The sequence below is a fragment of the Molothrus aeneus genome, chromosome 6 (assembly GCF_037042795.1).
Source record: "Molothrus aeneus isolate 106 chromosome 6, BPBGC_Maene_1.0, whole genome shotgun sequence".
Taxonomy (NCBI): Eukaryota; Metazoa; Chordata; class Aves; order Passeriformes; family Icteridae; genus Molothrus; species Molothrus aeneus.
Window position 1 is genome coordinate 58011118 of NC_089651.1, and position 25735 is coordinate 58036852.

At 48.4% G+C, this 25735-nt stretch overlaps 1 protein-coding gene across 2 annotated transcripts in view; it reads right to left on the reverse strand.

Annotated features, from left to right (window-relative positions):
* DAAM1 (dishevelled associated activator of morphogenesis 1) overlaps positions 1-25735 on the reverse strand; it is a 94811-nt gene that overhangs the window by 24172 nt on the left and 44904 nt on the right. For both annotated transcript variants that reach the window (XM_066551975.1, XM_066551974.1), the window contains exons 4-13: positions 16378-16467; positions 7045-7116; positions 5658-5752; positions 3211-3544; positions 1947-2057; positions 1723-1826; positions 1253-1319; positions 795-912; positions 532-670; positions 122-180 (exon numbers count right to left, since the gene is read on the reverse strand). In XM_066551975.1, coding sequence (XP_066408072.1) covers positions 122-180; positions 532-670; positions 795-912; positions 1253-1319; positions 1723-1826; positions 1947-2057; positions 3211-3544; positions 5658-5752; positions 7045-7116; positions 16378-16467 — 1189 coding nt within the window. The remainder of the gene's footprint in view (positions 1-121; positions 181-531; positions 671-794; positions 913-1252; positions 1320-1722; positions 1827-1946; positions 2058-3210; positions 3545-5657; positions 5753-7044; positions 7117-16377; positions 16468-25735) is intronic.

Below are 25735 nucleotides of genomic sequence, written 5' to 3' on the forward strand. Positions count from 1 at the left end.
CACTATCTCAGCCCTTCAATAAAGCCTGCAGATACATGTATAAATAAACATATAAATACATGTGTATGGTAAGTGTTTAGCCAAGGTTAGAGTTCACACTGTGTATTCCTCCACCACTCACCTTTTCTCATTTTCTCTGCTTGCTCTTTCCACTGTTTCACTTCATTTTCATTGACTAACCTAAAAGGAGAAGAGATGTAGCACATGAGACAATCCTACTAGTGGAAACAGGAGACCATCACCAGCAAGGAGCACAACTGAGAAAGTGGAATTAAAGGCTCCCAAACTGGCACACCTAATAACTCTGCTGTGTCCCCTCAGCAAGGTTATGTAAAATTTATCAGGGAACACACAAAAACTCCTAAATCTCAAATATTACTGGCAAATGCTGTCTAACAAAAGGGATGGGCTTCATGGCTAAGGTGGGGTGAAGCCAACAGCTCCAGGGATGCTGGCTGGTGTCCAACCGAGGAGCAGGAACATCACTGTGTGACAGTGACCAGCAAGGAACAGTGACCCTTGAGCACTTACATTCGTACAACATTTTTAATGTTGAAGTTTTCCAGGGGAGTGGCATCAGGGTCCTGCCCTTTGTCACTCTGGATGACAATCTGCTGCACGATCCTGTCCAGCAGCAGCCAGTACTGGACGGTGTTGCCGCTTCTTTTATCTGCAGGGGAGGAAGGGGACAGACTGACATGAGCACAGGGCAGGTTGTGACACTGCTGGGCAGGAGGGCTGGGCTGCCAAGCCTCCAGCAGGCCCTGGCTTTCCTGGCCTCTCCTGGGACTCACAAGGCATCTGGAGACAGTGGTGCAGGATGGACATAAAGTGCGGGTACGCCTCGCTGTGCGTCAGCCTCTTCCTCGTCAGCTCGAACATCTGAGTTGCACTTTTGGTGTCAATGTGGACCTGTGGGCAGGAGACAGGCAAGGTCAGGCCATTGCAGCCACAACAGCACCTCCTGTTCCCTGAGTCTCAGCTCCACACCCCATGAGCCACCCTCACCCCAAAACTGACAGACAAACTGGCCTCACTGCCCTGCGAGGGGCAAACAGAGCTGCTGGGCAGGCCAAGGACAAAAGGGCTAAGGCAGGCTCTAGGACAGATGTTGCAAAAGAGCAGGGCAACAGGAAAGATTTCCAAGCTCCACATTTTATCCAGAAGACCACTCTTTGTCCCTTTGACCACTCTTTTAAAACTAACTGTGACACTGAGTGCCAGTGTCTGCATCAGCAGCATTCGTACTCACCAGCTCAAATCTTTTGGCAAACTCCAGTTCATCTTCATTTCTAAGCATTTCAAAGAAATCTAAGTGCCTGAGGAAAGAAAGAGAAAAAAAAAAACCCAAACCAGAACAACCTGTTAAAAGCAGATATAAATGTTACAATTAATAAATTACAGGCAGCTGGTTTGTCAGCAGACCAGACACTGGGAGGGCTTGAAACACCAAGTAGACCTTCAGCCCTGACTTCCTAATCACTAGAGGATGTGCAAGGAGCCTTTTGGGATGAGAAGAGGTGGATGAGGGCTGACAGCATCCCGTGATGGCACATCCTCCCCAGCTCAACCCTACATTAGAATGCAGCAAAACCATGTTGGAATTTTTTTCTCCCTCTCTGGAGACAGCAAGGAATTTCTAGAAGAGGTGTGACTCTAGGCCAACACCTGGAGCAAGGGCAGCAGACAAAAATCACAAATGTGCTGGGGGTCCCTACTCACCGGTCTAGGGTTGAATTTTCATGTTGCCTTAGTTTGTCAATGACTGGCTGGATGCCCAGCATGAGGAATTCATATCTCAGATGGAGTCTGAAATCCAGGCTTTCCTGCAAGGCACAGGCATGGGCTCAGCACAGCAAGGTGCACACCCTCAGAAAGTTCACTGAAATAAAATAAGCACCCCAAGCACACCCCAAGGCCCCCCTGTGCCAGTCCCTGGTGCTCACCACGCCTGCCCCCTGGCTCAGGACAGCGTTGATGAAGGACATGATGGCTGTCTTGAGGCTCACTTCATCTCGGTACCGGCCCGTGCTCTTGTCCAGGTCGTTGATCAGCGTCTGCCAAACACAAGGGGTCAGTTCAGTGCCCTGTGACAGCCCCAGTGCTGCTCAAACAGCCAGGGAACACGGGCAGGAGCAGCTCCTGGGGATGCTCCATCAGCCGCTGGCCACCCCAGCACCCATTTGCAGCATCCCCAGCCCATCCAGCAATGCTGCAGCCTTGCAGAGCTCTGATCCCAGGGACCCTGCACAAAAAAGCCTTTTTTTTTGGTGGGTTTCACCTTTCCTCCCTCCTGCAGATCCCATCAGACATGGCTCTGGGGTAATTCTGGATTTTTCATAATTCTGGATTTTTCATAATTCTGGATTTTTCAACTTGCAAACAGCCATAACAAAACATCTGCAAGCTGCCACTTAGATATTCAGGAGGAGAAAGGGTCAGGAATGCTGAATTTCAGGGGCTGAGTGGAGACCCTGTGGTGGTTTGGAATGGAGGAAATCTAGGGAAGTGATGTAAAACTTTTCATTCCCAAGGAACAAAATTCAGAAATAAAGGAACTTATTTAGAAATAAATAATGAAAATTTTTACCTTTAAACAACTCATCTTTAAAAATATCCCATAAATCAACATAACCCATTAACAAACTGTAAGAAAACCTGTAGAAGACAGGAGGGACTTCACGATAACAGGGTTCCCCAAAGAGCTGTTATCAGTGAAGAAATTAGAAACCACAAAAGAACTGGGTTTCTCCCTCTTATTAAACAAATCTTCATAACATTAACAAAAAAAAAAAAACCCAAAAAAAAAACCTGCAAACTTCTCTCCCTAAGTAAACTGAGAAAAAACCTCTATTTTAGAAATAATAAACGGACTAGAAATTGTAGGTTTTGTTTCTTTACATTATCAATAAGAAAAAAAAGGCCTTGAAGTGCTCTGAAGAGTTTAATTTAATTCCTACTACCTTTTTTCCTTTTAATTACTTTCCTTATTTCCTTTTAATTTATTAATAAAATTTTCTTTATACCCTTTTGAAGTTTTAAACCTGCTTTACCTTTCTCCTAATCCCACCTCACAACAAGAAGTAAACACACCAATAATTAACCGACAACCAAACCCGCCATCCTCTTTAATCCATTAACCAAAAAAAAAAATCTCAAAATTAGTAAAAAATCTCAAATTACCAAGCCAAAACCAGCACCCTCACCTACCTGAAAACGAGTCCTTTCACTGGCATATTTCTGGTAGTGCAGCATGGCCTCCAGTACCTTCTTGTGGCCCCCGGGAACCAGGCACACGGCGCCCATGATTTCCAGCACTGCCACTTTTGTCTTAATATTCTCTGTGCTCAGACTCTGAGCAATGACATTGATGCTCTCCAGGTGGGCCAGGACGTGGGCCCTGCCCAGGGAGTTGTTCATTAGTGCTTTTATACATCCAATGAGCGAGGTATGTATTCGAGACTCTGCTGTCTCATAGTCCATGCTTTTGAGAAAGTTGAGGATACATGATAAGCCATCCAGGTCGATGAAGCGGGTCACAAACCTGCCAGAAAAGGGGGGTTTTCACTTTAAAATTATTTATTTATTTATTTATTTATTTATCGATCTATTAATTATTTATTAATTTATAATTGGCCTTTTACCCCCACACAGTCTGTCGATGTACACCTAGAACCTCCCTGTATACTTGTTCATGGAATATACTTTCATCAGAAAGCCTGAAGGCCTCCTCTGGCCCAGACACAGGGATGGGGGTGTTAAAATCAATTTAATTGGTGCCTGGTTGCCTCTGCTACATGCACAAGGTTCCTCAGAGTGAGGATATTTCAAAGAGAACCAGCTAACCCAGTCACCAACACAAGTCTCAGGATGGAGGTTGGAAGTTTGCAGTCACACTGCAAAAACACCAACCTGGGTTTTGAGACAATTTTTGAACTGGAAGAAGATCTCAAGCCCTGAAGTCACCACCTCATCAGCTGCAGACACCTCAGTGTCAGCCTTTCTGCCTTCTGCCACCTCTCCTGCCTCACCATCCACACCCCTCTCCTCCCTCAGGCACAGCTCCCCAATTTTATGGGATTTCTGATTTTTACGATGATTTACAACACCACTGAACAGAGAGCAGACAGCAAACACAGGGCAGTGCCCAGGCAGGTTCACCAGAGCAGGCAGACCCAGCACTGCACCCTGCTGAGGCATTTTAGGGCCCCCATGCCCAGTGCCACCCAGGCTGGGTGTCCTCTGCATTGGCAAAAGGCTGGAAAGGCAAAGGAGCCAAGAACATCCCAGCACTGGGATGATTTTAATTCAAAACAAGCCATGCTGATGGGCAGCAACAAAAGGAGTAATTGCAGGCTTGGGGAAAACTGCTTTCTCTGCTTCAAAGCTTGCTCTTCTTCTAGCCAAAGTCAATAGAAAAGTTGGTGTTCACTTCCCTGGGTGCAGAAGTAGGTCCAACAGGTAAAGTTTTCTACAGAGCCTGCTGCATCCCTCAAAAAACACTCAAATCCCACTTTTAAGGGTTTTATAAAGTTTCCTGGCTGGCCAGCAGCCCTGCTCACTGCAGGGGCCAACACCCACAAGGTCCAGGTGTCACAGAAATCAGGTGCTCACCCTGGACCTTGGGAATTTCTTACCATTAACCACAGGTGGGAGAGAGAAAGGTATTTGCAAGCAATAGTAAATTTGTTTCTTCCATAACCAAAACATGTCAGACACTTCCCAATGGAACATATTCCCATCAGAAGATGTCAACCTGAGGTACCTTAGGTGTTGCAAAAGTGTGCATGCAGACTCCAGAGAAAATGAAATTAGGAAAAGCTGCAGACATTCAGAAAGCATCCCAGCCTTCATTTATCCTCCCATCAAAAATTCGTTTCCATTTCATAAAAGCCTGAAGATTCGTGTGACTTTATTCCCTTATAAAGTGCAAGAGGAGTTGAAGCTGAAACAAAGGTCCTAGCTGACCAATAAAAATTCTTGTTTTCTTGGGGAAAAAAAAAATCAATCTTCAAGGAATTTTTACATTCTGTTCAGTACAAAGGAAAATTTGGAAAAATAAAAAAGTTGTCTGATTTGCCTGAATAAACAGGGAGGTCTTGGTGGCTCTTGGTCACTAAAGGACCAAGAAAAAGGAAAAAAATGACAAAATATGACACAAAAAAAAAAGCAGTTGGTGAAACCAAAAAAAGGCAGTTAGTGCCTCAGAGTCCTCAACTCCCTCACCCTGTACAGCTCCCATTTATATTCCTATTTAACCCCCTGCTCTGGCAGAGAACTCAAATCCAAAGCCACAAATAGGGAAGAGAAGGGAAGGGAAGGGAAGGGAAGGGAAGGGAAGGGAAGGGAAGGGAAGGGAAGGGAAGGGAAGGGAAGGGAAGGGAAGGGAAGGGAAGGGAAGGGAAGGGAAGGGAAGGGAAGGGGAAAGGGAAGGGGAAAGGGAAGGGGAAAGGGAAGGGGAAAGGGAAGGGGAAAGGGGAAAGGGAAAGGGAAGGGGAAAGGGGAAAGGGAAAGGGGAAAGGGAAAGGGAAGGGGAAAGGGGAAAGGGGAAAGGGAAGGGGAAAGGGGAAAGGGAAGGGGAAAGGGAAGGGGAAAGGGGAAAGGGAAAGGGAAGGGGAAAGGGAAGGGGAAAGGAAGGAAAAGGGAAAGGGAATTGCCTCATTGGTTTTGTCCGCAGTGCAGTCTTCAAACTTTCAATTGTTTTATTTCTCTCCTCCTCATCTTCTTTTTCCAAGGCGATCAGGGACTTTCTCTGTGCAAGGAGGAAGGCAGAGATCAGAAGGGGAATGTCCCTGTGTGCCCAAGGAGTGGCAGTGGCAGTGCCCACCACCCACTGTGCTGAGCCATGGGGATCCTAAACCCACCCTGGATGTCTGGAATCCTTATGGCAATCCCAGAACTTGGGAAAAAGAGCAGTGAGGAAAACCACTCCATGCTCTGCAAGGAGACAGCCTGGATGGGGACAGAGGGGTGAAGGCACTGCCTCCAAGCCCCCACACAATTCCTGCTCTGCGCTGCACTGCTGTGACCTCAGCTGGAGTCCTGGGGGCAGTTTTGGGCACCACAATGTAAAAAAAGACATCCAAAAAAAGCATTAGGCTATTGGAGATCATCCAGAGTAGGCCGTGGGGATGGTGAACAGCCAGCCCTGACACTCCCAAGTCTCCCAGTGCAACCCAGCAGTGCCCATCTCAGCTGGGGACAGGGGCTGTGTGCACAGGATGCATCTCCCACACTGGATTTTGCACTCCAGCTGGGGCTGGGGCTGGGATTTGACTCCTGCACCAGGGCTGCCTGCTCCCTGGGCATGCATGAGGCACAGCTACAGCTAAAGCAGCTCCCTGAGTGGCTCCTGCAGCATCCAGCAGTGCTGGGCCCCCAGAGGTGTCAGGGTGAGCCCTGCCAGCCCTGGCTGAGGCTGATCCAAGGCAGAAAGGGTCCCAGCAGATATGAGGAGCTGTGCTGACCCCTCCATTTAACCCAGCTCCTCTTCAGCAGCACGTCAGGGAGATCAAAGCCACCCTGCAGGCATCTGGCAGGCTTTGATCACAAGCTCTGCTCAGGCTCAGGGCCCTGCCTGGCTGGCAGCCCATGGCCAGCACTGGGTGTTCCTGCCTTCCCAGAGGGAAGCAGCACACTCCCTGCTGGCTCACAGCCCCTGTTCATCCCTCTGGGAGTGCTCAAGGCCAGGCTGCATGGGGCTTGGAGCTACCTGGTCTCTTCCTGGAAGGGGGTTGGAACTGGATGTCCTTTAAGGTCCCTTCCCACCCAAACCCACCCATGGTTCTGTGGCTGCACAGAACACCCCAGGTGCTGCAGGAGCATCTCCATTGTGCAGCTGTACCTGTTACAGGTGACACTGTCACCCAAAGCCCACCCATGGTTCTGTGGCTGCACAGAACACCCCAGGTGCTGCAGGAGCGTCTCCATTGTGCAGCTGTTGGTCTAAGAGGTGACACTGCCACCCTCTCAGGCACAATGCTGGCACTGTCCCCACCCTGCTGCTGCCCCACAGGGGGTTCAGAGTCACCAGGGGATACTCACAGCAGCCATGGAATTCAGCTGATCAATGTAGAACTCTGGCCAGCTGGTGGCTCCTTTATTTTCTTCCTGGTCCTGGGTAGGGGATAAAAAAAGTGAGACAAAGCCAGATTAGTAAAAAAATAGTATTAACATTCCCTGCCCTTCACGACCAACCATTTCTGAAGCACCCCTGAGCTTTTGCTAACTTTATATTAACATAAAAGTGTGACTTTCTATATTCTGAGCTTCCCCCTGACTCCATCTATGCAAACATTACCTGATTTATTGAACTGCCATAAATACAATTACACCACCTGCATGTGACCAAACACTGCCCCACTGATACTGCATCAGTCTTGTGATTATCAGCTTCAGGGAAACAAGACTGAAATTTTACACCCAAATCTCTCATTTCAACTCCACAGTGCCCTTGAAGCTTTGGCTGCACAGCCTTGAATATGCTCAGGGGGAAAATGTTTACAAGCAATGAAGAATGTTTAAATGTGACATGATCTAGGCTGCACTCCTGGAGCAGAACCATGACTTATCAACATATCAACAGCCTAAGAGAGACTCCAGGCACAACAGCTCCTCTGGGGGCTTCATAAGGCACTGGGAGGGAACATGCATCTGGCAATGTCACCTCTTAAAGGATGCCACCCCTGGGCCCATGGTCTGTGACACTGAGTGATGCAGAGCCTCATCTGCCATCCTGGTCCACGATGCCCTGCATCTGTCAGGGCTCAAGAGGGGTTTTCAGGTGCTACCCTGTTCTTGTAGGATAGGATTGAAGGATTAAAATCCCTCAGTTACCTCTGAGCCCAGCTCAGGTAATGCTGCACATTCCCAGGGGCTGCATGGAGCAAGCAGGCAGAATTTGAGGGAATACTTCATAATTAACCTTTTCCCTCACTTTATTTTTTTAAAGACATATATATTAAAAGAAGAAGATGATTTCAAGCAGGCAGAATTTGAGGGAATACTTCATAATTAACCTTTTCCCTCACTTTTATTTTTTTAAAGACATATATATTAAAAGAAGAAGATGATTTCACAGCAGAAATGCCACACAGCTCTAGGCTGGAGTCAACAAATTCTACACAGATCCCAAACATCTTCCATCAGTAACCATCTTCTGATCACAGCCTGACTGGCTGCATAGCTTTGCCCCTTCCCTAACTTTCAGAGCTGTTTGTAAACCTCATCCCACACCACAAACACCTGTGATGGGGGGAGCTGGACAAGCCCCAAATATTCACTGTGCCTCAAGAGGCTGATGTGGAAAACTTCTGTGCATCCAAACTTCCCCAGCTGCAGCCAAGATGAGGACAAGGAGAGTGAAGGACAGGTGATTTGGATGAGACTCAGTTTGCCCCTGGGCAGAACAGCCTGTGCCTCCAGCCCTGACCCTTCCTTTGGCTGTGCCCGGCTCCAAGGCAGGGACAACACAAGTGTGAGAGCAGCAAGAGGCCTGGGAACCTCTGCCCTTTGCTTTAACACTTTTTCCTGACCCCACAGTCCCTCAGAGGTGCCAAGCAGCTGGGCTGAGGCTCAGGCCATCTGTCTGCTGGGTGTTAATTCTGTCTGACATGGCCATGGGGACTTCCAGCTCCTCACTGAGCCCTGGGCACTCGTGCCAACCCTCTCAGTGCCCTGCCAGGGCTCTGCACAAAGCTTGTGGGAATTCTGATTTTCCCAGCTTTCCTGCCCCACTTCAGAGTCCAGCATGCAAATGGACTCCAGGGGACAGCAGAGCTGGGACACTCACAGGTGCCTTGAGCATGGTCCTGTCACCTCCTGGAGGTGTCAGAGAAGCTCCTTCCCATTGTCCCTCTTATAAGGAGCATCTCTGTCCCACCAGAAACACCAACCAGGAAAGGTGGCAAGGTCCCCAGCATGGCACAGCAGCCAGAGGTGTCCAGATGTGCCCAGCACATCTGGGCAGGGAGTGAGATCCCTGCTGAGGAATGGGGAGGGAAAGCAGCAGGGCTGCCTCACCCCACAGCCCAGGACCTGCCCTGTGCTGTGAACACCTGTGAGGCAGCCAGGGATGAGGACCTGCTGCTCGTTTAGAGTTGAAAAGAAGCACTGGAGCAAATAAAGGTCTCCAGGGGGGTGGAGGGGAGGCTGAACAACAAAATTGGCTAAACTGCTCATTTATAATTAACATGCTGCATTATAAATATTTCCCTTTGCTGGTCTCCCCCGGGCTCTTGCATTTCCTCCCTGAAACCCCCAATTTAGAGAGTGCTCTCAATTAAGTGCAGCAGAACCTCATTAATTCCGACGAGCAGCTGGGCAGGCTCCTCAGAAAGCAGCTTCCCAGGCAAAGGGGGACTGCACAATAAAGCAGGCAAGGATCAGGGCAGGGGCTTCCCTCCCCTCAGCTCCCTGCAGGACGTTGCTCAGTGGTAATTACTGGGGCTAATGGTCTACAGCACACTGGGAAGTGTCCTTTGGTGTGCTCCTGGTGGTAAAGAAATCTCCTGACAAAGGCACAGCCCGGAGGGAAGTGAGTCACAAGGCTCTGCTCAGCGCCAGGGGGAGGGAGGAACCTCTCCAGCATCAGGGTTTGAAAGGGTGAGTGTGAAAAATGCTCTCCCAGCACGCAGGGTGGGTTTTGGGGATGCGGGGTTTGCAGCCTGCCTGCAGGGAGGGATGCCCAGACACAGAGCTGAGCACCTCCATCAAATGTGAGTGTCTCCAGGATGTTCCACTGCAGCACTGAACATCTCCCAGACCCTTTTTCCCTGGGCTGGGGCTGCTGTGTGTGCTCTCAAGCACCAAAGGAGTGAGGGCTGCTCTGAACCCTGCTGCAACCCAGACTGAGCTGCTCTGTCAGAGACACTGATGGCTTTAATTGCACATCAACATCCCTCACTGTCCTCCAGGCCCACATGTGCTCAGCTGCAAAAATTGAGACATGCCAAAGCTGCACAGACAAGGGCAGCCCTTGCTGCATCCCCTGCTTTGTTCCACCTGAGCCCCTCACCTGTTTCTTCTTTCCAGGGACCTGGCAAAACCACAAATCCCATCAGCTGCAGCCCTGCTGTCACCAGGTCACCCTCTCATGTCACAGCCTCTGCTGTCCCGAGCCCTGTGCATGGGGCTGATGGAGGCTGCTCTGTTCCAGGGTGACAGGGGCTGCTGTGATGTGAACCCCACAAATGAGCTCCATCCCCTCCTCAGCACTGCAGGGAAAGCAGTGCCCAGCCATTAGCAGGAGCTTTCCCAAGTGAGGGTCACCAATCTGGCAGCTCCAGCCATCCCTTTGCTCTTCCCAGGGGGATTTCACACTCCCCAGCCCTGTCATGTCTTGGTTTTGAGCCTGACACTTCCTCAGCCCTTGTGCCTCCCCCTTGGAGTGGCAGCAGCTCCCACTGCCAGAATTCCTTCTCTTCCCAATGGCCACTGGGCACAGGAGGTGGGGGCTCAGCCAGTGGTGGCTCAAAGCAATTTCAAGGCTGCTCTCAACCTGTTTGCACCTGGAAGGAGCCTCCCCACAAGCTCCTGCTGCAGGAATGCAGCTGCTGGGAGCAGTGCAGCCCCCCAGCGTGTCCCCATGGTGGTGGGGAGAAACACACCTGTGATGCTCCTCAGAGCTTTGTCACACCTGCTTTGCTTCCTCAAGAAGCTTCTGGCAGCACCTCACAGCTCCTCAGCCTGCAGGTGATGTCACACCTGAGCCAGCAGCCTGCTTCCCTACCATGGTGGTGCTCTGGGATAACTGGATCTGGAGCTGCTTTGGGATAACTGCTGGTGGCTGGCTGAGCTCCCCACCCAGCTGATGTCCTACACACCAAGCTACACCCTACAGGGCTGGAGGGAAAGGGCTGGCTCACAGCAGCCAGCTCCATGCAAGCCCCTCAGTCACAACACCAGTGGCTTCTCTCCAAGGTAGAAAGTGACAGGAGAAAAGGAAATGGCCTCAGGTTGTGCCAGGGGAGGCTTGGATTGGATGTCTGCAATAATTTCTTCATTAAAAATGTGGTCAGGCACTGGAACAGGCTGCCCAGGGAGTGGTGGAATCACCATCCCTGAAGTGTTCAGAAAAGTAGGGATGTGGCACTTGGGGCTGTGGTTTAAGGGTGAACACAGCAGCACTGGGTTAAGGGCTGGATTCAGTAACCTCAGAGGTCTTTCCAACCTTAACAATTCTATGATTTTGGTGGTTCACCTCCCTCCTGGCACCACCTGCAAGGCTGGTCTGCCCTAGGAGAGCTCCTCAGGAAAGGATTAAAAAAAAAAAAAAAAAAAACCCTCTTCAATTGGCACCAGCTGCAAAAACAGAAACACCCCCTTCAATTTTACACATTGTCCTGACATAACTTTTATTTTGCACAGTGTTCCCCACCCCTCCTTGCTGCTCCACAACAGCAGGGCAAGGGAAAGCTGGTAGCAGTGGCAGCTCACTGACTGCTCTGGATGATCCACCTGGATGCTGTTTCCAAGGTCAGAGAGGAACCAGGCTGTGGCAGGGACAGGTTTTAAAGCCAAGCAGCCTCTATGAGATGTTTAAATCCAGCCCAGCTCCACCAACATGGCCCAGCCTTTACCACAGCCCCCCAAGGCTCCCCCATCCCTCCAGGTATCCCTGGAACAGCACCAAAGCTGCTTCCCCATGGAGCTGTGCTGCAAAGGGCTGGAATTTCATCAGACTCTCCCCAAGCTGGGATCTCAGGGTCTGAACCAGCCCAGCCCAGCCTGCTCTGGTTTTTCCATATGCTTACACTTGCTATACCCTCTCCTCCACAAACACACACACGTGCCCCTGTACACTTTTCCCAGGGTTTAAAAATTATGCTCCCCATAAGCAAATATAGCATGACCAGATGCCTTTGGTAGTCAGCTGGTTCATTGTTTGAAAAGCTCTGCTTCAAAATCCAAAAAAGATTGCTAACAGATGCATTTTTTGGCTGGTGAGGGAGAAAAACCTTGCTTAAACAAAAGTGTGTTGTGATTGGAACTAAAAGGGGAATTACCTTGAAAGATAAAAACTATAAACATTTCCCAGTGAAAAACATCCCCAGCCATGCAAACAGGCAGTTTCTCTCTGTCAGCCTGAGCAAATGACACCTGAGATGGTATTTCAACCTGCTGCTGCAATAACAGCAGGTCTATCTGCATGTTCAGAGGTCATGAAATCCTTCTCATCCATCCCAGGTGACCCTGGAGCACGGCAAAATGCCCAGCTGTTTTATCCTCCCCTCCCCTGCATGCCATCTTTGTCACCTTTTGCTCTTAGTTCTGGCTACTGCAGCAAAAAAATATGGGGATGGGGGGGGTTTGATGTTTTTTAAATGAAGGAAATGGGAGGCAAGCCCCAAAAAAGAGCTGCAGGGCTGAGCAGGACAAGTGGAAGAAGGAGCTGGAAAGCAAAGCTCTCTGGAGGGAGTGGGTGGAAGGAGCAGTTGGAGGGGAAAGAGGCTGTCTGCCTGGGAAATAGAGGATAGCTGGAGAGACATCACTCATTTATTACAGATTTCCCCTGAAAAATCACCACTGCTGCCTCTTTCTAGTGCAAAAGGTTTTTATCTGACCTCTGAGGAAATTTTAGATACAAGCTTTGCTTCACACTGCTCAGAGCAATGCACCCAGGGCTGGTGATGCCACTGGGTTCTCAACACAAGCTTACAGAGCTCAGCATCCCTTGGCATCCCTGCAGGTCATTTTTCCTCTACTCCAGCTTTGGAAATGCTCAGCTGGACCCAGAGGGAGAGAGGCAGAGCCAGACCCAGCATTGACATCAGCTGTTTTTCACTACCCATCCCTCTCACCTGGTCATTTATTTTTGAGCTTCCAACACCCTGTACCCACCTATATTTTGAGGCTCATAAAAGCCACCCTTTGAGCTGCTTTAACAGCTTGGCATGACCTGCATGAGCTGTCAGGAGCCAAATCTCCTGTGATTAAACAGGTCCTGCAGACTAAGCACCAAGGGTTAATCATTAACTCCCTCTGGAAAAAGGCCATCCTAAGTCACACCCTTGCACTAAGGCAAACCCACAGCCAAAGAAACAGCAAATCTGGAAACCCTCCTGCTTCCTCCTCCCTGCACTTCCTAGCAATATCCTCTCCTGGAGAGCGGGGCCAGCAGGGAGTGAAATATTTTGGGATGAGCCATGAAACGAGTCATGGTCCAGAAATACCACTTCTAAAAGCAGATTTCATCCCACTGGCAATGCATCTCTGCCTTTGCATTTCCCTGCTTTATCCCAGCCATAGAGGGGCTGACAGCTTCAGAGAATAATCTATAAATCTCTCTCCTGACCCCAGCACTGCAGGGCTGCTGGGTTCAGAGCAGAGTTCAGCTCCTCCTCAGGCTGCTGCTGACAGAAGTGGGCAGCCCCACCCCGAGATGCTTTTTGTCCCTCTGTCTGTCCCCTGAGTGACACAGGGTGATGCAGGAGGGCTGGGACCACGAGGAGTTCATGCAGTGCAACCCCCAAGGATGGGATCAAACCCATTCCCTCCACAGATGGAGAATCAGGGAGGACAAAGCCTCCACCCTGCCAAGCCAGTCCTGTGGGCTGGGATAAAACCAGCTGCTAGCAGGGCAGAGAAACCAGGATGAAACCAGGGCTGCAGGCCAGGGGGAAATATTCCAGGGAAAGAAACGTGCCTGGGGGACAGCTGGATTTCCCCTACTTCCTCTCAACAGGTGCTGCCAAGGCTGTCAGGTCTCTTTCCAGGACAACCCAGCAAAAAATGTCTCATTTTTGGTTCCCTTTTATGAAATCTTGCCTGTCATAGGAATACATAAAACAGCAACATCAGGGATGTGCTCTGGAGAGCTGAGTGTGGTGGATGACACCAACAGCACAGCAGAAGCTCCAGCCAAAATTGGCAGCAGAGTGAAGAGCAGAAACTGCTCAGAGGAGAATTCTGGGTTGTTGGTAATCAGGCAGCTGCCTGACACTGATGTCCACCTTTTCCAGCCCCCTGGGAACCACCAGGTAAAACTGGGTGTTGCAAGCATCTCAAGCAACATCTTGTTGACAAACACAGGCTTTGGGCACACCCTGCACTTCCCAAACCACTGCCACTCCAGGGAGGCAGGACCACTGTCCCATGCCCAGCCCTGCTGCCCTGCCCAAAAAGCAGACACTGCTCTCAGCTGGAGGAGTGCAGCCCCTCTCCTCCATGCCAGGCTGCCATGTAGGTGATCTGGCCTCATAAATGCACAGGAGCACAAGTGAGATTCACCACGAGCTGCCAGGATATCCACCAGTGTTTCTGCTGCTCATCACCAGCCATCACCACACAGGGCAGGACAGCCTAGAGCCTGCTGTGCATAGACCTGCTCTCCAGCCCATGTCAGTCCTGATTTCCTCCATGGCTGGAGCCTTCATTGATATGGTCTCACTCATTTTTAATTAACAATATTTGTCTCCATCACAGCAAGCAGTGGCACATGTGCCCTGCAGCTCACTTTAAAATTTAATTTTAAATTTTAAAATTGAAATTTAATTTCAAATTTCAAATTTCCAGGGATGAGGCATCCACAACTTCTCTCTCTCTCTGGATTTACTCATACATACAGGTGTGCACATACATTTACATTTACATTTATATTTATAGTTATAAATATATGTATATGTATATGTATATGTATATGTATAAATATATTTATATGTGTATTTATGGCATCACAAGCAGGGAAGGAATGGCTGGAACAGCCAGAGGAATGAGGACCAGAGGAGAGCAGCAGCCAGGATCCAGGCTCAGATGGATCCTCAGAGGATGATGCCCCAGACACTTCTGTGGCTCCTTCCCCCCATGAACGAGGAGTTTCATAGCTCAGCCTTTAAAAACCCATGAGAGCAAGGAGGGTCTGGAAAGGGAAAGAGCCACCATCAGCTCCATCTAAACCCTTCCTCAGGAGATTAGATAGCCTGTAATCTGCACTCACAATAATAATTACATGGCTTTGCTTGATTTAACTCTCCCATTATCCAGACACACCAGGGCCAGGCTCTGCTTATCCACCAGGGAGTGAGGAGCAGCATCCCCTGCCCATTCTCCTGTTGATCCAGAGCAGTGCCTGTAATTTGTTCACATCCCTTCTCCCCTCCCATTTAAATCTGGGGCATGGCAGGCCTCTGTCTAACAATAATACAGGGATTTCAGGGGTATTTATGAGAGGCTTAAAATTTAATCCTACATGAGCAAGGTAAGCCTGCTCTTGGCCTAAAATGTGGATGGAAAATCTGGTGCCATTGCTACAGCAGGAGAAAAGAGAATTTACAGCAGTGAGCACCCTCTGAGCAGGGCAGTGACTGCCCAGCCACCCCCTGCAGCCAGGTGAGGGGCACTGTGGCAAATTTGGCAATGGAATCACAGAACCCCAGAATGGTTTGTGTTGGCAGGAAGCTTAAAGATCAGCTGATTCCAATGCAGGGACACCTGCTACCAGACCATGTGGCTCCAAACCCCACCCAACCTGGCCTGAAACACTTCCAGGGATGGGGCATCCACAGCTTCTCTGGGCAACCTGTGCCAGTGTTTCAACACCCTCACTGTAAAAACCTTCTTCTTTAATCAAACCTAAATAAACCTGCAGTTTAAAACCATTATCCCTTGTCCTACTGCAACAGCCCCTATTATAAGGTTTGTCCTCATCTGTTTTATAAGCCCCCTTTAGGTCCTGGGAGGGGCTCTGAGGAGATGGTGAGCAGCCCCTCACCCCTGCAAGGCCAACCTCAGTGCCCACAGAGTTCCACATGGCCCTGATGTGCTAGCAGGGATGAGCATGGTGTTGTGGGGACACCCATGTGGGTTGTGGGGACACTCTCTCCAGCCTGAATGGGCAGGGGACCAAAGATTCTCTTTTCCCAGGGTCACCCCAGGAACAGGTCTGTCACAGACATCTTTGATGAAAAATCCTTTCCTTAGGATTTTTCCTCCTGAGAAGCTGAGAGGCCTCAGGGACAAAATGTAAATAATGGTTATCTGCTGCTGTGGAATGCAACAGGTGCATCTGGGATTGGTCTCATGTGGATGTTTCTAATTAATGGCCAATCACAATCCAGCTGGCTCAGACTCTGTCCCAGCCACAAGCCTTTGTTATTCATTCCTTCTTTTTCTATTCTTAGCCAGCCTTCTGATGAAATCCTTTCTTCTATTCTTTTAGTATAGTTTTAATACAATATATATCATAAGATAATAAATCAAGCCTTCTGAAACATGGAGTCAGATCCTCATCTCCTCCCTCATCCTCGGACCCCTGTGAACACGGTCACACAGGCCCATTTCTGTGACACCCCAAAGATCACCTGGCATCCCAAGAGAGCTGCGTGCTTCCCCCCATCCTGCATGAGAGGGAAGAGGCTCAGCACCCATGAAATCTCTTACCTTTTTCTTGCTGCAGTAGATCTGCCACTTCTTCTCCGCCGGCAGCGCAAACATGGCCTCTCTGTGCTTGTCTGTGAGGTCAAGCTCATCCTGGAGAGGGGGAAAGAAACACAAAACATGCACCATGAGTACACAAACAGGTGATGGCACAGACACAGCCCCCCAGACAAGCAGTGTAAATCAATGTGGGGTCACACCATGGCACAGCAGTGACCCCACAGCATCACCCCATGACTCTGGATTTGTCAGGGCAATGATGCCAATCCTCATCCTGCTCTTGCTGACCTTTCCTGACTCTGGGCTGTAAACTTCCCTGCCTTGTCCCCCTCAGACATCTTCTTCATTGCTTTTAAAGGCTGTGAGTGTTTTGGAAAGGACATCCATGAAGCCATCAGGGCTGCCCACAAAGCTCACATTGACAGCTTCAGGTGAGCAATCTCATCTAAGACACACACACAGAGCAAAGAAAAATTCAAACAGGACCTTTCTTTTTATCATCATTACTTCACTAGAGCACCTCACCCTGAGTGGTCCAGCCCATTTCCACTGCTGACACCCTCATATCATCAAAAATTGGCTTTTGCTTTGTTTTCCTACAGCTAAGAATAGAAAGCTCTTTTCCTAATACCTACAGCTCATAAAGAGGTACATCCTCCCCATCAAAACTGCATCACGTACTGCCTGGCAGAGATAAAGCTGTTTACTGACTGAAGCCTTTATTGGCTTATCTGATGTTTTAAAGCACACATCCATTTCTGACTCAGAAGCTCAGTTAGCAGCGTGCCCTCCGCCGGGATGCCCGAGCATTATCAAAGCCTCATCGCTTCCTGGTGCTGGATGTAGGTCAAAGCTTTTATGAGGGAACTAAATAAAACATTCAGGCAGGGCTGGGAGGCTTGCTGCTGAAGCCAACATTGATCTTAGAGCCATGGGTGTCTCTTAAAACCACCAGCACTGATGATAATCCTCGTGCTGGAGGGGTTTGGGGGCAGCACTGAGAGGCTGCAGAAGGTCACAGGGAAGCCCTGCCATGGCTTCAAGCCAACTCATCCCACCCAGACTGTGGATTTAAGTAAGAGGATCCCCATTAAAAATTACACATTTAATTCCAGCAAGCAAAAAAACACCATATATGGAGAACTGCTAAAGCTTCTCTGCCTGAACAATAACACTTAGCAACTAAAACAGCTTCTGTACCCCAGTCAAAGCCTCATTTGGGGAAGGCTGAGCAAGATGCCTCTGGCAAAAGATGGGTCCCTGCACCAGCAAGCCCACAGGCCACCAGGAAATTCAGCTGATATATTTCAAGCTCATATTGCACCCAGTAGCCAAGGAAGGGAGCTTTTTCTTGTAACCCAAACCCAGGGGCCCCCTCCAGCACAACAACCAGTGACAGAGGGCTGCTGGCAGTCCCAAACACCTCAGAAAGGCTTATCTATGCACAGCAGGTATTGATTTCTCTTCTTGATGAAATTACTCCTCAAAAGGAAAACTGTTGCAGAGGCTTTTTTTATTACACACTCATTGAGGAGGCTTTGCCTCTGCCTTGACCTTTTTACCCCAAATCTTCAAACCACCATGCTGCACAGAGCTGATGCTGGTGGAGTTCTGGAAACAGACTTGGACACCTTTACAACAGAAAACCCATTCTGCTGTAACAGAGACTGGGGGAAAAGAGAGGACTGAGAAAACCTGAGCCCAGTGCAAGACACATCCCATCCTCCTGCAGCCAGGGAGGAGAACCTGGGCTAGGGACTACTCCAACCACTGCCACGCTCAAACATTCCCATGTCCTTACAGCCTGGGAGGTCAGAGATCCCTATCAAACAACCAACCTCCACCCCAGCCTTGGGCAAGCCTTGTCACCCTTCCATGCCTCAAAATCAAAACTGCACTTCCCCGTTGCTTCCTCAGGCTATGAGCCAGTCAACATCCAAGCTCTGCTTCAGCCTCAGTTCATAGAAATCACAGAATGGTTTGGGCTGGGAGAGACCTTAAATATCATCTAGTTCCAACATTCTCCACCTTCTAAACCAGGTTGCTCATGGTCCCTTACAGCCTGGCCTTGAACACTTTTTTGGAAGTCTAAAGGTGACCAACAGGATGACACCCACACAGGGACCTGGCTGAAATTCACCTCACTGGAAAAGTAAATCTGGGAGTGTGGGGGAGGACAAGGGGCTCTTGATGAATATTTACCTCTGTGGTGAGGGTTTGAGAGAGCACAGGAAACTGCTTCCACTGTGACCCCACTTTCTGGCCATGTGAATCTGATAATCTGGCCTGAAAGCACCAGCCATAAGCACATCTGCACTTAGATCCTCAGAAAAACATTTACTGAAGCTTTCAAAATGCCCATACCCTAAAAAGACAACTTGTGCAAATGTGAAGATTTATTAACAAGGAAAAAAAAACCCTAAACCAAGCTGAAACCTAAGCAGGAGCAAGAAGGGACAAAACAGAAGAACATATTAGGGAGGTGCTGGCACATGACAACGTGCAAACACATCCAAAAAAGGTGCAGAAATGCTTCTAAGTCTCACACAGCACATTTCATCGTGCCTCCGCTCTAACACGTTCAGTCATCACAGCCCTGCATCACTCAACAACACCTACCTAATGATATCTTGCAGGATGCTCAGGAGAGGTGTTTGAATAAATGCTGTGTGGCACCCAGTGAATATGAAAATCCTCCTAATCAAACAGTGACTAAGGACTGTAATTCAGAGCCCTAACAGTGACTCAGCTGGGAAGAGTCAGGTCTTTGCTGGTTTTTACGTGTTTGGGGATTCCTGCAGCCACCTCCAGCCCTTTGCTTAGGCTCACTGATGTGCATCTCAGTGCAGGCTGCTCAGAAACAGCTCCAAAAGATCAAGAAAGGACAGGAACAACACCTGTTTTCTGGGGGCTCACAGCCCACTGCAGAAATGCAGCTCCCACAAAGCCTTTAACAATCAACTGGAGTCACAGCGCGGTAGAGAAGCTGTTCAGAAACTCACACCCATATGGGCCTTCAATTAATAATCATGAGCTTGATAATTAGGTGATTCTAACTGGAAATTCATTTTATGGGCCATTTGCAGTCCACACACTCCCAGTACAGCTTGTGATGCTGGCAGTTGTTGAAGAGTGGGAAGACAACCATGGGTCGGTGTCCATCACCCTCACAGTCCTCACCCCTCACCTTTCACAGCTCTGCCCCTTCCACCTGGCTGCCTCCTGTGTCAGGATCTGCCAACTTCACTATTTTTAATACTCTTCTGGAATCAGGTCAGTGGCATAAAAAATAACAGCCAAAAGGAAGTCTCTGCCCAGAGTGTTTTTACTGGAAAGAGATATGCTACTCTTAAATGTTTATCCTGTACAGCTAAACTATTCACCTTTACAGCAGGAAACAGGTTTCCACATTAAATCTTCATTTGAATATGTTTTTTTAAAAAAACTCATAGGGAAGCCTTGACTCTCAGTGTGTATTTTGCTATTTCCAGGAGGTACAACACTTCCATGCTGTGTGCTCTGCTGACAGCTCTCCATTCCAGCCAAGCAAGCCTCACCCCCTCTCTCTGAGCACAGCATGAGCTCCACTGAAGGTGAGGTCTCACAGCATTCTCCTAAAGCTACCTGAGAAATGCGTGGCTGAGCTCAGCACATGGTGAGCACAACCCTGTGAGCCAAACAAGTAATAAGTAGTCCACAGCTCTCCCTTGGAGGACACGCAGCAGCACTCAGGGACAGACGTCCCCATGGCCTGCACCTCCCCAGGCTGGCACCTCAATGCTGTGAGGTGCCCTGTGGGCAACCAACCCCCTGGTCCAGCAGGGCCATGTACAGATGGTTTTTTGAGTATCTCCAAGGAGGGAGATGTCACCACCTCTCTGGTTGGTAGCCACTGCCATCTCCCACCACCTCCTGAAGGCAAAGCCAAAAAACCACTGGAAGAAACGTTCGACCCTCCCAGCAGGAAAAGCAACAAGTCCAGCCTCAGTCCTTTGAGACAAACTCCTGTCCCTGCCACCTCACTCATGCCATGTTTTAATGAGCATCTTCCACAGACTGAGAGCATTAGTGGGGGCAACAGGAGGGAGACAGCAGCATGCTGCAAATCTCCTGACTTCAGGAATGACCTCCAGGATGGGCTCCTGGAGCTGGGTGAGCCCAAGTGCTGCCTACCCATGTCCACAAGACCACAGTGTGACCAGCACGGGTTCTTCCCTTTCATCCCACAGGTCCTTCGTGCCATCAGACATTCTGCATGAAGCATCTGGGGAGTAGAGATTAAATAAGGAATAACTTCCTATAGAGGAGTCTGCAACTCCAAAATATCCTTACAGGTTGTAAGAAAAGAAAATTAAAAACCTTTAAATCCAATGTTCCTTTCTGGTTGATAAATTGTGCAAGTTTAGTACATGGAGGAGATTGGGGGTCACTCATTGCCATACCTGAAATAATGATTATTTGAAATTTGCTTGTTTGTGCTGGGTTTGTATAAACATACATATATATGTTTATAGAATGACAGAAAAGCTTGTTTTGGGCAGGACCATAAAGACCAGCTAGTTTCAACACATTCCCTGTGAGCAGGGATGCCACACACTAGACCAAGCTGCTCCAAGTCCCATCAAACCTGGCTTTAAAACTTCCAGGGATGAGGCATCCACTTCTCTCTGGATTTACTTATACATACAGGTGAGCACATATATATTTATATTATATATATATATATATATATATATATATATATACACACATACAGAAAGATGTTACTGGAGCAATAAATGACCAACATAATAAACAGCAAGTGAATTTACTCCTGGTGGGTGGATGCACAGATTTTAGAACCTTCTGTAAGTGAGGCTATAGCATGCAAACATGAGATCTCTTGGATCATCAAATGAAGCATGAGAGAGATCCAAGAATGTTCAAAAATTTTGGAAAAAAATAGAAGGAAAAAAACAAAATGTGAACTTTTTGGCAATGTTTGGCATTTAGGGGTCCAGCATGGGAATTAAGAAGTCCATAAATAATGTCCTGTTGAAGCCTGCACCGCCTTCCTTTCTCAGGGGTCATATTGCTTTTTCACTCTCTTCCAGGCATTCTTCTCCAAGTTCATCAATGTGATTTATCCCAGAAGGCTGTGGTCTCAGGGGAAATGGCAATCAGCATTTTTCCCCCCATTCCTCATCCCTTGTTTTTCCGCTGCCCGTGTGGCCGGAGCAGCAGCTGCTGCTTCCAGTGCTGGCCCTGCTGCCTTCAGCAAACCCCTGCCCCAGAACACACCCCACTCAGCTCCTTATTTTCCTTTTAAGCTGTTTTCTTGGAAAAAAAGGAATATTAATCCTTATTAACCAGTGGCTGTTACAAACAGCCCCTGCCTCCACACCCACCCTGTGTGCTGCAGGAGGAGCTCCTCCAGCTGCAGCTTTATTTAGGCAACTGCAATTCTCAGTGTATGCAGATTTATCTCAGGGGTTTTTTTTTAAAGTCTTTTGTTTTTATTATCACTAATAAAAATACCTCCTCCTCAGCACACTTCTTTTCAGCTACAGTACCCTGAGAGCTTAAAAACAACTCCTCAGACAAGCCAACCCTGCTAATATTATCACTGTGTATTTTTAATTTCTCCGTGACAACTTGCAGCTGCAATTACAGAACATGAACAAAAAAAAAATCAACTATTCATATTTTTAATGAATAAGCATTACAGATAAAAGATTATTATTCATTTTGCCTTTATGAATTCCCTGAATAAAGGAAATTGCTTACAGCCAAGTGAATGAGTAGCAGCAACAAGGAATAACAGAAGCACTTGGAAGTGCTCATGCCTGGTTAACCTCCTCCCACAACGAATTTTTCTTCCTAGTCTCAGAAAGACCCCAATTCACCCTGCTCAGTTATTGACCTGAACACACTGGACAGACACAAATGAAATATATATTCCTTCCTCCTCCTGCAGGACAGATTATGGCCATCAATAGCTGATTTAGCCCTTCAATAAACTCCAGCTGCAGTTGATTCATGTTCCCATCAGATACCTAACTGAGGCAGACAGCATGTCATGCTTTAATATTTTAATTCAATGATTATTTTAATAGGCTAAAGGTTTCAAAGCTGCTTATATTTCAATATTAGTGTATTTTAAGAGAGGTATCCACTTAGTTTCTCCTTTTTTGTTATCATATACATATATATCTATATAACCTCATATACACTTTTTTTTTAATGTTATTTATTGAGCTCAGCCTCCTGTGACCTTTTCACCGACCTCATCTGGAAAACCTTTCTCCCATTTTAATTAACCCAGGGTACTTTTCCAGCCTGAGTTATTGATCTACACAGTTTCACCCTGCAGAGCACTCTCAGATCCAGAAGCCCTGCAGGTGCATCACCAGCGTGCTTCTTCCACACAATTGTACATACACCCTGAAAAAGCAACAAAAATATGTCTCAGCCTATTATCCACTACTGTGACAGCTCAAATGGATTCAATATAATCAACCAGAGCTGGGGATGGCTGTCCTTTGATGGGAGCACCTCCTACCATAATAAAGCACAGAGCTGGCAAATAAGTAAGGTTTCACATGTGGATCTCTCACCTCTTTACAGAACGCAAGCAGCAGCTCCCTTTTCAGTCAGATTTGACACTGCTGCTGCTGCTGGCATCTCAGGGAGCTGCTCAAGCTGGAAATCAAGTCAAGAGTGGCTCCAGATGTCCCCTGCCTGACAGGGATGCTCAGGTAGGAACACTGTGGATGGTTGGTCTGGGGCTAAACCATGCCAAGGTTTCCCCAGAAAATGCTCTGGGAAGGGTTTCAAAAGGGGCTGGATGGAATCAGAGGCTACAAAGCCCCACACCAACTTAATCCTGAAAGTATCCCAAGAGATACCACTCTGGTTGTGGGAACTAGAGAATGCAGCCACGGGAAGCAGAAGCCAGCTGTAGCCTGATGCTGATGGAGCAACAGAGGATGGAAATGGATGGGACAAGTCCTCATCCCCCACAGGCCTGGCTTTAGTCACACCTGGAATCCCAACAGCATTTTTAAGAACTTCCTCAGGTGCAAAGCAGAGTCACCCTGAGAGGAGGACACTTCTGACCAAGGCTGGATGAGACTTGGAGCAACCTGGTCTGGTGGAAGGTGTCCCTGTCCATGGCAGGGAGCTGGAATGAGATGATCTTTAAGGTCCCTTCCCACCCAAACCATTCTGTGATTTCTGTGATTTCTGTGATTTCCATGATTTCAGGGTCTGACACCCAGCAGATGTCACATGCAAGCAGGCACAGACTGGTTTACAGATGTTGGGTGTGGTTGGGAAAGGGAAGCTGATCCCTGTAAATACTGGTATTGATTGGAACACTGGAGTTCATGGGAATTGAGATCACTGGGCACTCAGGCAGGATCCTCCCTGCAGGGCTGCAAAAGCCTCAGCTGCCAAAAGCTGACCTTGGTGATGTTCCCACGCTGAGGGACACCCAGCCTCTGCCAACAGCAGATGCTACAGCAGCACGGACAGCTTCCACTGGTATCTGCTCATGGATACAAGGCAGGCACAGGCTATTCCCAGCAGGAATGCTTCCAGCTGAGCAAGGTGATCGAGCACAACTCATCTGCTGTCCAATCCTGCTCACAACTCCAGCAACACCACCCAACCACTGAGCAGTGGGGAAGAAGACTGCTCCCGGAGCAGATTCCCTGTCCAGAGAGGCTGGTGCCCTCCATGGTGACCTGTGCCAGGAATACTCAGAGCAAGTGCAAGCCAAAAACCTAAATGCCCCAATTAAGGTCACTGATATGTTACCAAATGAGCTGCCAGGCATCTCCCAGGGATGTGGCCTCCTCTTTTACGAAGTGCAAAGTGGAAAGCATTTAGCAGGTAGACTGTATTATTTTTCCACTCCACTTAGACTTCTCCTGGAAACAAAGGGGCTCCTTATGTGCTCCCTGCCCTACATTGTGCTGTAACATGGCTCCTTTGTAGAATCTGGGGTTGGGAACAGCACGTTTTTGGGCAAGACCCCACGCTGGTTTGTAGCAGTAATAGATACTGCAATTACAGGGCTGTTTCTGCTGAAATACAAAGTTCCTTGGTGGATTGGTTCATTCAGGTCCAGGGAACACAAGTAGGCAGAAAACCCTTATTTTCTGACCGAGTAGGTGTGTGACTTCCCTATCAGATGCTTGCCTATCAAAAGGTGCATTTAGAGATTAGCTGGGAGGGCGTTAACAACACGAGGTGATGAAAACAAGCGCCGTGAGCGCTGGGCTGGGATGACAGCCTGGCAGGTCCAGACTGTTCACATCAAAAAAAAACAAAAACTGGGCAGCCTGGTGAAGTGTCCATATGGCACACGGATCCCCACAGAGTGAATTTAAAAGCAGATGTTACCTATCATTTGGTTTGCCTTCTTAAAAGTGATTCAAAAGCCGAGGGAGCTTGGTTTTGGGAGACAGCAGTGGGATGGGGTCAGGAGCTCCACACTCAGCATCTGGCTCTGGATGGACCCTGCAGAAAGGGGTGGCTTGCCCAGGACACAAGGGCTACTGCAATTGTCATTTTTTCCAGATACCAACCACATGCTTTTCTTTGCAGATATAGGGGAAATGGCTTTGGTCACCATCCAGTGGTTCTCAAAATCCTGAAGTCCTTCATGCTGGAAGGACCAAGCAGCAAAGTATGACAGCTGACCTGCAAGCATGAAATGCAAAGCTTGGCTTTGCAGCTGATCCCTCAGCTGCTACTTAAAAGCCGTGTTGTTTTGCAAAGCCCAAAACCTCATACTTTCTCCTTATTGGATTAGAAACCGGGGGAGAAAGCACATTGCTGAAGTTCCTGAGCACAATGGAGATTGCTAGCAATGAGTTCCCAAGGCTGAGCTGTTATTGACACACAGCAGTGCTCACACTGACCACACCACCGTTTCTCCTCACGTTTATATGCTCCCTGCTCAAGCAGGATATAAAACAGCCATCATCCCAGCATGCCAAGAGGAAGGGGAGGCACAGCTCCAAGGGACAGCTATCCATGGAGAATCCTGCCCCAGCACTGCATATCATGAGCCACAGACCTATTGACCACCAGGAAACATTTCAAAGGCAACAGATTTAATGTCTGTACAGGGGATTCTATCTCCTCACCATCTCCTGATAGCATCCAGAGAGCAGCTCGGATGAAATGCATTAGCTGCCCCAAGTACAGCAAAAACAAATGCTGTGATAAATCATATAAGCTGCCAGAGACCTTTTTATTGTTCCTCAGGCTCACAAGTTTCCACTACTTCATAAAGCAGCAGGGAGGGGATACAGCCGCCTTCCATGTGAGGGGAAGGCACAAAAAGCTCAGGCAACATCAGTGGGCAAAA